Consider the following 13714-nt stretch of genomic DNA (forward strand, 5'->3'; position numbering starts at 1 on the left):
CCCGAAATGCAACGTGTTTTTACTTTTCATGCACACAGAAATCATCCAAAAAAGCAAGTGAGTCCATCACCATGTTAAACGAAAAGAAATAAAGCCATATAGAGCATAGACAGAACAGTCACTGTGATCCGAGGTACACTCCTGGAAATGAAAAAAAGAACACATTGACACCGGTGTGTCAGACCCACCATACTTGCTCCGGACACTGCGAGAGGGCTGTACAAGCAATGATCACACGCACGGCACAGCGGACACACCAGGAACCGCGGTGTTGGCCGTCGAATGGCGCTAGCTGCGCAGCATTTGTGCACCGCCGCCGTCAGTGTTAGCCAGTTTGCCGTGGCATACGGAGCTCCATCGCAGTCTTTAACACTGGTAGCATGCCGCGACAGCGTGGACGTGAACCGTATGTGCAGTTGACGGACTTTGAGCGAGGGCGTATAGTGGGCATGCGGGAGGCCGGGTGGACGTACCGCCGAATTGCTCAACACGTGGGGCGTGAGGTCTCCACAGTACATCGATGTTGTCGCCAGTGGTCGGCGGAAGGTGCACGTGCCCGTCGACCTGGGACCGGACCGCAGCGACGCACGGATGCAAGCCAAGACTGTAGGACACTACGCAGTGCCGTAGGGGACCGCACCGCCACTTCCCAGCAAATTAGGGACACTGTTGCTCCTGGGGTATAGGCGAGGACCATTCGCAACCGTCTCCATGAAGCTGGCCTACGGTGCCGCACACCGTTAGGCCGTCTTCCGCTCACGCCCCAACATCGTGCAGCCCGCCTCCAGTGGTGTCGCGACAGGCGTGAATGGAGGGACACTGAATAGTGCACGGTACATCCAAACCGTCATCGAACCCATCGTTCTACCATTCCTAGACCGGCAAGGGAACTTGCTGTTCCAACAGGACAATGCACGTCCGCATGTATCCCGTGCCACCCAACGAGCTCTAGAAGGTGTAAGTCAACTACCCTGGCCAGCAAGATCTCCGGATCTGTCCCCCATTGAGCATGTTTGGGACTGGATGAAGCTTCGTCTCACGCGTGGTCTGCACGTCCAGCACGAACGCTGGTCCAACTGAGGCGCCAGGTGGAAATGGCATGGCAAGCCGTTCCACAGGACTACATCCACCATCTCTACAATGGTCTTCATGGGAGAATAGCAGCCTGCATTGCTGCGAAAGGTGGATATACACTGTACTAGTGGTGACATTGTGCATGCTCTGTTGCCTGTGTCTATGTGCCTGTGGTTCTGTCAGTGTGATCATGTGATGTATCTGACCCCAGGAATGTGTCAATAAAGTTTCCCCTTCCTGGGACAATGAATTCACGGTGTTCTTATTTCAATTTCCAGGAGCGTATTTTAATAAATGCTTTGCCTGTGAAAATTGAACCGTTGCAGCCGCTAACTGCAGCATCAATCTCATATTAAATGAAAGAGTGGAAGCTGTCATCAAGGCTAAGGGTGAGCAAACACCATATTGAATTCCAGCATTACCGATGGAGGGCGCCACGAACTTGAAAGTCATTTTCAGCTAGATGTCCGAATACTTTTGATCACATAGTGTATGTCAGTTGCTGATGCATGTCTAATGCGTAATATCTTCCTTCCCAAAATAGTATCATAATAACTTTTCTCCTCGTTCAAACTGTTCATAATAGTACATTACCGTTGGAAATATAATGTGTAGAATTTGGTTTGACGTCATTAGTGTTGTCTGGTGTCGTTATTTCTACCAATAGGGGAAAAGTGTTCTTTCGTAACACATGCACTATAATTGTCATACACACACACACAATATTGATGCAATGGTGGCTTAACAATGATACATAAATCGTATATGTTCAGGCAAATGCTGCTGCTCTGTGATTGGCTGTAAGCATAACGACATTAATGCGCTGCTGAAGCAACACGCTCTGTTGTGGCGAACGTCGCCATGACGCAGTGCGATGGTGTCGTGACGTAGAGAGCAGTGGCATGGATATCAAATGTAATTGCAGAAAATTGTGGAAAAATACGAAACATTTGGAGAAATAAGCAAAATTTTTGGGAAATGTGGAAAAATATGAAAAATGGGGAAAATAGTAAAAACTGTGCAAAAATGAGTATTTATGTAACTGCATTGGTATGGTCTCTTCTGGCGCTTCGAGCTCCAAATGTCGTAAATTTGATTTGTTATTAGCAAACAAACCTCAAGGGATGTGACTTAATGTAATTACATTAATTTTCTTCAACAAATAGACACATGCTAATTCTCTCGCTATGCTGCTCAACTCCAGAGTGAAGCCACTCACTGAAGTGCCCCAGTTGTAAAAGATGAAGATGGGGACGGGTGCTTGAATCTCGTTGGTCCGGGAGACAGGGGAGGGGTGATGGGAGAGAGGGGATGGAGGGGGTGAGGGTCTCCCTGATTACCTGGACTGTAGCACATACACGTGCTAATGGTTTCCTGGTTCCCTGTGGAGAGGGGCTGTGGAGGAACGTGACTTTGATAACAATCACCCAAGTTTTATGGGTAAACAAGTTTTCTTCATCTCACAAAGGCTTATATTATGCAAACAAATAGGTACATAACATATGTAGAATGTGAACAGTTGGGAATGTGGGTCTCACTGGAAGCGTGCAAGGGATAAGTCCCTGTAGTCGCGCAATTCATCTGTGTCCTCGGTGGCTCAGATCGTTAGGGCGTCTGCCACGTAAGGAGGGGATCCCGGGTCGAATCCCGGTCGGGCAACACATTTTCAGCTGTCCCCATCGAGGTATATCACCAACTCCTGTCGGCAGCTGGGGGTTTCGATTACTTATCATTTATTCTAGAGAAGCACGGTCATCAATGGTATCTGTTCTTTCGAGAACAGTTACTATCTTCATATAAATACAAGGTAGTTTGGAAGGTAGGAGACGGATACTGGCAGAAGTACAGCTATGAGTACCGGCCGTGAGTCGTGCTTCGGTAGCTCAGTTGGTAGAGCACTTGAACCGCGAAAGGCAAAGGTCCCGAGTTCGAGTCTCGGTCGGGCACACATTTTTAATCTGCCAGGAAGTTTCATATCAGCGCACACTCCGCTGCAGAGTGAAAATCTTATTCTACAAATGACTTGTTGGTTGTATTAATTGACATAAATGGACGAAAGAAGTGAACACGTTGAATGATACTCCCTACACTCCAGCAAGAGACCACTTCAAGAAGCAGTCAACTGATATAAAACTAATGCATAAGACCAGATCGGCAGTTTGAATTATATATTCTCAAATAAATGAGAGCTGGCGTAATTTGCATGCCTTGACTTCCTTTTACCTTACAGAACAACCCAGCTCATTAAAGCGTTCAGTAGGCAGAAGGCGGTAGAAGTAGTATTTTTGGCAATAGATAGAAGCGCATTCTATAGAGATCTGGAACATCATAGTAAGACAAATTTTGCAGTATATTAGCTCCATGGTGCTGTTTACAGTAAATAAAGAACATCTTTTGTAGTAAAACTGTAATTAACTGTACCAAAATACAAAGTAGAAAATAATTTCCATGTGAACGTTGCCTTCTTGAATTTAGAATAATGTCCCTTACTTTTAAGTGAATGTCATTGACTAGTTCCCACCTGGCATGCAGCAAAAAACTAAAAATTCTTAGAAATTCGTAAGATAACTGAACACACCTCTTACTAGTCACTTTTTCAACAAGTTATCGAATCATCTGGGTTCAAAAATTCTGTTGGCTATCCTGTTAACTGTAAAGCGCTACGTTTCATTTAGTCGGTACAGGTAGCTTACAGGCTCTTGATTATTAACGGAATTTGAAACATCAGATTCACTTTGTTATTTTATGTCTTTACTCAATGCAAGAACTGTTTAACTATGGTGTCTATAGAAAAAGATAATAAGAGAAAAAATGGAGAGTCGTGCAAACATCTTAAGCACTGCTTCGTTTCAATGAGGGGGAGGTGAGCGCTTATATGTGACCTTGTACCTATTAAATTTAGTTTGGTGGTGAGATTACCATCGTTCAAAAATATTTTATCCGTTTCAGTAACGCTAATACGAACATCTTATCACGATCTCCACTGTTTCGAGCAAGTAGAAGTATGGGTGGTTGCTCAGCTATTTCTGCACCTGGTCTGACTACCGGTTAAAGGTTTTCGTGTATTCAACATTTCAAAACTACTTGACCTCTTTTCTGGAGGAGAAATAGTCGTAAATTCTGTCTTGTTTGTTTTTGAAGTGATATTTCATATGAACTATATTTTACGTGTAGCATTCTGAATAAGGGTGAATACTATCCTTTTATTATAATATTTGAGGTTCCTTTCTATTGTCGCGCGGGATTAGCCGAGCGGTCTCAGGCGCTGCAGTCATGGACTGTGCGGCTGGTCCCGGCGGAGGTTCGAGTCCTCCCTCGGGCATGCGTGTGTGTGTTTGTCTTTAGGATAATTTAGGTTAAGTAGTGTGTAAGCTTAGTGACTGATGACCTTAGCAGTTAAGTCTGATAAGATTACACACATTTTTGAACTTTTTTTTCCTTTCTATTACGCGTCTCTGGCTTACCATAAAATTCTTGTAAATAATTTAACAAATCATCTTCTACTGCTTCGTATCAAATTCAAATTATTAGTATTCTCTATTATATTAATTACATACAGCACTATGACTACAAAAATCTTTTGGGATGAATACATACACTTAACCCAAACGAACTTTGGTAGTGTTTTTCAACCTACCTTAATATACATCCTATAAAAATACTTAACTTTTCTTTAGGAAAAGTTAGGAATTAAACACATGTTTTCATCTTACTTATGTTACATCCTGTTCTGGCTTTCAGTTATCCTCGAAAACGACACGATGAAGCAAGAGTTACAGCAGGAAAGCAATAGGCTGCTTCCTTTAGCGTTATCTTACGACACGTCGCAGCAGTCGGACTTTATAACAGAGAAAATTAACGACTTCTACTTCCCCTCTGGAGAGATTGCTCCAGATAAACTAACACAAGTAAGTAGATCTCCTTGCAACATTCAGTGACACCTTTTGGTGTGCCCTTATCAACTGAGCTGTGAATGTGTAAGTATGCAAGATAAGCTGTTTGGGAAACTTATAAATAAGTACTTTACTCCGTAGAACTACAGCTTTATCAGCGTTTTACTAGCTCCTTTATCAAGAGCGGGCAACGGCCTACCCGCAGTAGATACACCGGTTCCCGTCAGATCACCGAAGTTAAGCGCTGTCGGGCGTGGCCAGCTCTTGGATAGGTGACCATCCGGGCCGCCATGCGCTGTTGCCATTTTTCGGGGTGCACTCAGCCTCGTGATGCCAACTGAGAAGCTGTTGTTGTTGTGGTCTTCAGTCCTGAGACTGGTTTGATGCAGCTCTCCATGATCCTCTATCCTGTGCAAGCTTCTTCATCTCCCAGTACCTACTGCAACCTACATCCTTTTGAATCTGCTTAGTGTATTCATCTCTTGGTCTCCCTCTACGATTTTTACCCTCCACGCTGCCCTCCAATACTAAATTGGTGATCCCTTGATGCCTCAGAACAAGTCCTACCAACCGATCCCTTCTTCTGGTCAAGTTGTGCCACAAACTTCTCTTCTCCCCAATCCAATTCAGTTCTTCCTCATTAGTTATGTGATCTGCCCATCTAATCTTCAGCATTCTTCTGTAGCACCACATTTCGAAAGCTTCTATTCTCTTCTTGTCCAAACTATTTATCGTCCATGGTTCACTTCCATACATGGCTACACTCCATACAAATACTTTCAGAAATGACTTCCTGACACTTAAATCTATACTCGATGTTAACAAATTTCTTTTCTTCAGAAACGCTTTCCTCGCCATTGCCAGTCTACATTTTATATCCTCTCTACTTCGACCATCATCAGTTATTTTGCTCCCCAAATAGCAAAACTCCTTTACTACTTTAAGTGTCTCATTTCCTAATCTAATTCTCTCAGCATCACCCGACGTAATTCGAATACATTCCATTATCCTCGTTTTGCTTTTGTTGATGTTCATCTTATATCCTCCTTTCAAGACACTATCCATTCCGTTCAACTGCTCTTCCAAGTCCTTTGCTGTCTCTGACAGAATTACGATGTCATCAGCGAACCTCAAAGTTTTTATTTCTTCTCCATGGATTTTAATACTCCGAATTTTTCTATTGTTTCCTTCACTGCTTGCTCAATATACAGATTGAATAACATCGGGGAGAGACTACAACCCTGTCTCACTCCATTCCCAACCACGGCCTCCCTTTCATGTCCCTCGACTCTAATAACTGCCACCTGGTTTCTGTAAAAATTGTAAATAGCCTTTCGCTCCCTGTATTTTACCCCTGCCACCTTCAGAATTTGAAACAGAGTATTCCAGTCAAAATTGTCAAAAGCTTTCTCTAAGTCTACAAATGCTAGAAACGTAGGTTTGCCCTTCCTTAATCTAGCTTGTAAGATAAGTCGTAGGGTCAGTATTGCCTCACGTGTTCCAACATTTCTACGGAATACAAACTGATCTTCCCCGAGTTCGGCTTCTACTAGTTCTAATCATCTGTAAAGAATTCGCGTTAGGGTTTTGCAGTTGTGACTTATTAAACTGATATTTCGATAATTTTCACATCTGTCAACACCTGCTTTCTTTGGGATTGGAATTATTATATTCTTCTTGAAGTCTGAGGGTATTTCGCCTGTCTCATACATCTTGCTCACCAGATGGTAGAGTTTTGTCAGGACTGGCTCTCCCAAGGCCGTCAGTAGTTCCAATGGAATGTTGTCTACTCTGGGGGCCTTGTTTCGACTCAGGACTTTCAGTGCTCTGTCAAACTCTTCACGCAGTATCGTATCTCCCATTTCATCTTCATCTACATCCTCTTCCATTTCCGTAATACTGCCCTCAAATACATCGCCCTTGTATAGACCCTCTATATACTCCTTCCACCTTTCTGCTTTCCCTTCTTTGCTTAGAACTGGGTTTCCATCTGAGCTCTTGATGTTCATACAATTGGTTCTCTTCTTTCCAAAGGTCTCTTTAATTTTCCTGTAGGCCGTATCTATCTTACCCCTAGTGAGATAAGCCTCTACATCCTTACATTTGTCCTATAGCCATACGTGCATAGCCATTTTGCACTTCCTGTCGATCTCATTTTTGAGATGTCTGTAATCCTTTTTGCCTGCTTCATTTACTGCATTTTTATATTTTCTCCTTTCATCAATTAAATTCAGTATTTCTTCTGTTACCCAAGGATTTCTACTAGCTCTCGTCTTTTTACCTACTTGATCCTCTGCTGCCTTCACTACTTCACCCCATCAAAGCTACCCATTCTTCTTCTACTGTATTTCTTTCCCCCCATTCCTGTCAATTGCTCCTTTATGCTCTCCCTGGAACTCTGTACAACCACTGGTTCTTTTAGTTTATCCAGGTCCCATCTTCTTAAATTCCCACCTGTTTGCAGTTTCTTCAGTTTTAATCTACAGGTCATAACCAATAGATTGTGGTCAGAGTCCACATCTGCCCCTGGAAATGTCTTACAATTTAATACCTGGTTCCTAAATCTCTGTCTTACCATTATATAATCTATCTGAAGCCTGTCAGTATCTCCAGGCTTCTTCCATGTATACAGCCATCTTTTATGATTCTTGAACCAAGTGTTAGCTATGATTAAGTTGTGCTCTGTGCAGAATTCTACCAGGCGGCTTCCTCTTTCATTTCTTTGCGCCAGTCCATATTCACCTACTACGTTTCCTTCTCTCCCTTTTCCTACTACCGAATTCCAGTCACCCATGACTATTAAATTTTCGTCTCCCTTCACTATCTGAATAATTTCTTTTATTTGATCATACATTTCTTCAATTTCTTCGTCATCTGCAGAGCTAGATGGCAAATAAACTTGTACTACTGTAGTAGGTTTGGGCTTCGTGTCTATCTTGGCCACAATAATGCGTTCACTATGCTGTTTGTAGTAGCTTACCCGCATTCCTATTTTCCTATTCATTATTAAACCTACTCCTGCATTAGCCCTACTTGATTTTGTGTTTATAACCCTGTATTCACCTGACCAAAAGTCTTGTTCCTCCTGCCACCGAACTTCCCTAATTCCCACTATATCTAACTTTAACCTATCGATTTCCATTTTTAAATTTTCTAACCTACCTGCCCGGTTAAGTGATCTGACATTCCACGCTCCGATCCGTAGAACGCCAGTTTTCTTTCTCCTGATAACGACATCCTCTTGAGTAGTCCCCGCCCGGAGATCCGAATGGGGGACCATTTTACCTCCGGAATATTTTACCCAAGAGGACACCATCATCATTTAATCATACAGTAATGCTGCCTGCCCTCGGGAAAAATTACGGCTGTAGTTTCCCCTTGGTTTCAGCCGTTCGCAGTACCAACACAGCAAGGCCGTTTTGGTTATTGTTACAAGGCCAGATCAATCAATCATCCAGACTGTTGCCCCTGCAACTACTGAAAATTCTGCTGCCCCTCTTCAGGAACCACACGTTTGTCTGGCCTCTCAACAGATACCCCTCCGTTGTGGTTGCACCTACGGTACGGCTATCTGTATCGCTGAGGCACGCAAATCTCCCCACCAACGGCAAGGTCCATGGTTCATGGGTGGGGGATTGAGAAACTACTCGACCGAATAGTAGCTCCTTCGGTAAAAGAAAACCATCGTAACGACCGGGAGTGCGGTGTGCTGACCGTACGCCCCTCCTATCCGCATCCTCAGTGGGGATGACACGGCGGTCGGATGGTCCCGATGGGCCACTTGTGGCCTGAAGACGGAATCTACAAACACCAAATGCTTGTAGAATATTCTTGGAACCATACGTTTGTACTTAACAAAAATGGTTCAAATGGCTCTGAGCACTATGGGACTTAACTTCCGAGGTAATCAGTCCCCAAGAACTTAGAACTACTTAAACCTAACTAAACTAAGGACATCACACACATCCATACCCGAGGCAGGATTCGAACATGCGACCGTAGCGGTCGCACGGTTCCAGAGTGTAGTACCTAGAACCGCTCGGCCACTCCGGCCGGCTGTACTTAACACTTTACTGCAAAGAAAATAAACGATATATGAACTTGGCAAGAACTCTGTGTGTAAAAATGTGAAACATACGTTATTTTATCGAACATTTAATATGATGTATAGTATGTGTGGGTTATTAACAACTTATGGATGCAAGTTACAATAAATTAATGGGACAGAGAGTAAAAATAGACATAAAACTGAAAAAAAAACAGGTTCAACAGGTAGTAATTCCGCAGACTAGATAATGAGAATTTAGTGAACGCTTGAAAGTATAGAAAAGTAAATTAGGTTAAAGACATAGCAATTATTAAATAAATGTACTTTGGCAAACAAAAATGAGCTAGAATCCTCAACTTCGTCTTGAAGTCGACTTCAACTTGTGTTATAAACGAGTTAAAAATTAGTCGATCTCAGACAAAAGAAATAGGAATAAACGCCACTGGCCACTGCTCGCTACATACCACAACCGAAGTACGTTGTTTAAAACGTAGTGTCCAGCGTGGCCAAAGCCGAAGTACGCCTGCAGTGGGTCGTGATCAGCAGTGATGGAAGCCCTCACGAACTGGTCTAAGGACATTGGGTAGCCCTTAGAGCAGGCTAACACATTTGCCCCAACAGGGGGGTAGTCACCAGCACAAGGAAGTCAACGGCAGCTGACGCAACAGGGCGAAGGTATCAAGTTGCATACCGTCCTCAGTCCAGAAGGACGCCTGCAGCTACCAGAGGCAAAGTGTCTTCGGAGGGAGACTGGCAGCTTTATTGGCAGTGCAGTGGTCTTCGCCTCAAAATTAACAGCCGGAGAAGATGGTCCTACTCGGCATCACATACACACCCCAATACGGTCACGTACAGAGAACCTCGGCGAGCATCTGACAACATCTGAGAATGAGGGTCTCATTTCGTACTTACGAAAGCCTGCTGGCCTCTACATCTCCAGACGGTAGAACAGGCTATAGCGGCCAGGTGTTGCCACTGGGGAACGATGACTTCATTTTTGGGAATCTGCTACATGAGCCAATCAGGAGCTGAAGAATTGCCCTACTTCGCCCTTCAGAGGCCTTTCCCAGCCTTTAATGCTTTCGTCAGCTTCGTGAACAAGGGCTCTAACACGCCACCTGATGAAACAGTGTCCCGACTTCACGCTAACACTCGGTTCCCTCTGTATGTTATCGTTTTGCTGAGTGTCACAGGATCAGTTCATAGGGCCTGACTGAGTCGTGCTGGTACAGTACAGCGTAGAATATACGTGTCAGTCCTACAGCTCTAGTTACTGTTTACGGGGTATTGGGAGAATCAGGACTGAGAGAGAAGTCCCAAAAATTATCACCAAAACTATTATCAGCAATTAAAGTGCAATTTTTCAGATCGTTGAACTGGGAAAACGTATCTAATCTTCGTTATCCTTTTTTTATAATTACTGAGTTACACTGACGGCAAAAAGAAACGTAACACTAACAAGAAGTTGTGCAACATAAAAAAAAATTCGTAGGCGTGTTTACACCTGTGAAGGATGATGTCAAAATTTCATGTCAGTAGCATACAAATGCAGCTAGTTGTCCCACTACGAAGATGCAAATCAGGTTTGCTTTAAATACAAGCTGTAACTGTCGTGAGCACTAGTTACACTAGTGGCCATTAAAATTGCTACACCACGAAGATGACGTGCTACAGACTCGAAATTTAACCAATAGGAGGAAGATGCTGTGACATGCAAATGATTAGCTTTTCAGAGCATTCATACAAGGTTGGCGCCGGTGGCGACCCCAACAACGTGCTGACATGAGGGAAGTTTCCAGCCGATTCCTCATACACAAACAGCAGTTGACCGGCGTTTCCTGGTAAAACGTTGTTGTGATGCCTCGTGTAAGGAGGAGAAATGCGTATCATCACCTTTCCGACTTTGACAAAGGTCGGATTGTAGCCTATCGCGATTGCGGTTTATCGTAGCGCGACATTGCTGCTCGCCTTGGTCGAGATCTAATGACTGTCAGCAGAATATGGAATCTTTGGGTTCAGGAGGGTAATACGGAACGCCGTGCTGGATACCATCGGCCTCGTATCACTAGCAGTCGAGATGACAGGCATCTTATCCGCATGGCTGTAACGGATCGTGCAGCCACGTCTCGGTCCCTGAGTCAACAAATAGGGACGTTTGCAAGACAACAACCATTTGCACCAACAGTTCGACGACGTTTGCAGCAGCATGGACTATCAGCTCGGAGACCATGGCTGCGGTTATCCTTGACGCTGCATCACAGACAGGAGCCCCTGCGATGGTGTACTCAACGACAAACCTCGGTACACGAATGACAAAACGTCATTTTTTCGGATGAATACAGGTTCTCTTTACAGCATCATGATAGTCGCATCCGTGTTTGGTCACATCACAGTGAACGCACATTGGAAGCGTGTATTCGTCATCGCCATGTTGGCGTATCACCCGGCGTGATGGTATGGGGTGCCACTGCTTACACGTCTCGGTCACCTCTTGTTCGCATTGACGGCACTTTGAACAGTGGACGTTACATTTCAGATGTGTTACGACCCATGGCTCTACCCTTCATTCGATCCCTGCGAAACTCTACATATCAGCAGGCTAATGCACGACCGCATGTTGCAGGTCCTGTACGGGCCTTTCTTTGTTCGACTGCTGCCCTGCCAAGCACATGCTCCAGATCTCTCGCCAAATGAAAACGTCTGGTCAATGGTGGCCGAGCAACTGGCTCGTCACAGTACGCCAGGCACTACTCTTGATGAACTGTGGTATCGTGTTGAAGCTGCATGGGCAGCTGTACCTGTACACGCCATCCGAGATCTCTTTGACTCAATGCCCAGGCGTATCAAGGCCGTTACTACAGCCAGAGTGTGTTGCTCTGGGTACTGATTTCTGAGGATCTATGCACCCAAATTGAATGAAAATGCAATCACATGTCAGTTCTAGTATAGTATATTTGTCCAATTAATACCTGTTTATCATCTGCATTTCTTCTTGGTGTAGCAATTTTAATGGCCAGTAGTGTACCTTTGAGTTAGGATATTGTGAGCTGAGTTTCGTCAAGATTGCCTTTAAGGCAGCAAAGACGAAATTATCAACATCTCACTGAGTTTGAATGAGGTCGTGTAATTGGGTCACGAGAACTTAGATGTTCCTTTTGCGATATTACAGAAAGACTTGAGGAATGTAGCCATTGTACTTGACGGCTGGCGGCCGTGGTCAAGAGAATGTACAGTGGCAAGAAGATCGGGCTCCGAGCGGCCGTGCAGTACTACCGTGGAAGACCATCGTACTCGGCGTATGGATCTCGTGCATCGTACTGCAAATGCAGAGCAATCTGAGCAGCACGTGGCAACACGGTGACACAACAAACTGTTGCATATCGGTTACATCAAGGATAGCACTCAGCCAGACGCCCTGTAGCCTGCATTCCACTGACTCCAAACCACCGCCATTTACCACGAGAGCTTATTGGAGGTCTCCTGCGTTTGCCAATAAAAGCTGGTTCCGCCTCGATGCCGGCGATGACGGTTACACTTGTTATTGATGTACCAGCTTTTCACATTTCCAATGGTTTATCTCAGGCTTACATTAACCTGAGATAATGAGAAGTTAATCACTTACACATGTTACCTAGATAGATGTATGCCCTAGATATCATTACTCTACATTAATTATTTTTTGGTGTTGTGATTTTTTTCCGTCAATCAAAGGAAAAGTGTCCTGAAATGCTTATAGTAATTAATAAGTGTTTCAAATGAAACTTCGTCTGTGTAAACATTGGACGACTGAACAGTGGAAAAACGTTGTGCGTAGTGACGAATCACGTACACAATGTGGCGATCCGATGGCAGGGTATGGGTATGGCGAATGCCCAGTGAACGTCATCTCCCAGCGTATGAGCAGTAAAATTAGGAGGTGGAATGGACAGTGTCTTGAAAGGAGAATATAAGATGAACACCAACAAAAGCAAAACGAGGATAATCGAATGTAGTCGAATTAAGTCGGGTGATGCTGAGGGAATTAGATTAGGAAATGAGACACTTAAAGTAGTAAAGGAGTTTTGCTATTTGGGGAGCAAAATAACTGATGATGGTCGAAGTAGAGAGGATATAAAATGTAGACTGGCAATGGCAAGGAAAGCGTTTCTGAAGAAGAGAAATTTGTTAACATCGAGTATAGATTTAAGTGTCAGGAAGTCGTTTCTGAAAGTATTTATATGGAGTGTAGCCATGTATGGAAGTGAAACAAGGGCGATAAATAGTTTGGACAAGAAGAGAATAGAAGCTTTCGAAATGTGGTGCTACAGGAGAATGCTGAAGGTTAGATGGGTATATCACATAACTAATGAGGAAGTATTGAATCGGATTGGGGAGAAGAGAAGTTTGTGGCACAACTTGACCAGAAGAAGGGATCGGTTGGTAGAACATGTTCTGAGGCATCAAGGGATCGCCAATTTAGTATTGGAGCGCATCGTGGAGGATAAAAATCGTAGAGGGAGACCAAGAGATGAATACACTAAGCAGATTCAGAAGGATGTAAGTTGCACTAGGCACTGGGAGATGAAGAAGCTTGCACAGGATAGAATAGCATGGAGAGCTCCATCGAACCAGTCTCAGGACTGAAGACCACAACAACAACATGACAGATTCCTTAAAGAGGTGTAGCGAATTACTCATCCGCACTGAAGGGATCATTGGG

The 13714-nt window shown here is 44.1% G+C and overlaps 1 protein-coding gene across 5 annotated transcripts in view; it reads left to right on the top strand.

Annotated features, from left to right (window-relative positions):
• Positions 1-13714, top strand: part of LOC126355184 (venom carboxylesterase-6-like) — a 345553-nt gene that overhangs the window by 299130 nt on the left and 32709 nt on the right. For 2 of the 5 annotated variants that reach the window (XM_050005401.1, XM_050005400.1), the window contains exon 7: positions 4816-4982. The exons of the other annotated variants lie outside the window; for them this stretch is intronic. In XM_050005401.1, the coding sequence (XP_049861358.1) occupies positions 4816-4982 (167 nt within the window). The remainder of the gene's footprint in view (positions 1-4815; positions 4983-13714) is intronic. 5 annotated transcript variants of the gene reach the window in all.

Source organism: Schistocerca gregaria, chromosome 3, assembly GCF_023897955.1.
Source record: "Schistocerca gregaria isolate iqSchGreg1 chromosome 3, iqSchGreg1.2, whole genome shotgun sequence".
Taxonomy (NCBI): domain Eukaryota; kingdom Metazoa; phylum Arthropoda; class Insecta; order Orthoptera; family Acrididae; genus Schistocerca; species Schistocerca gregaria.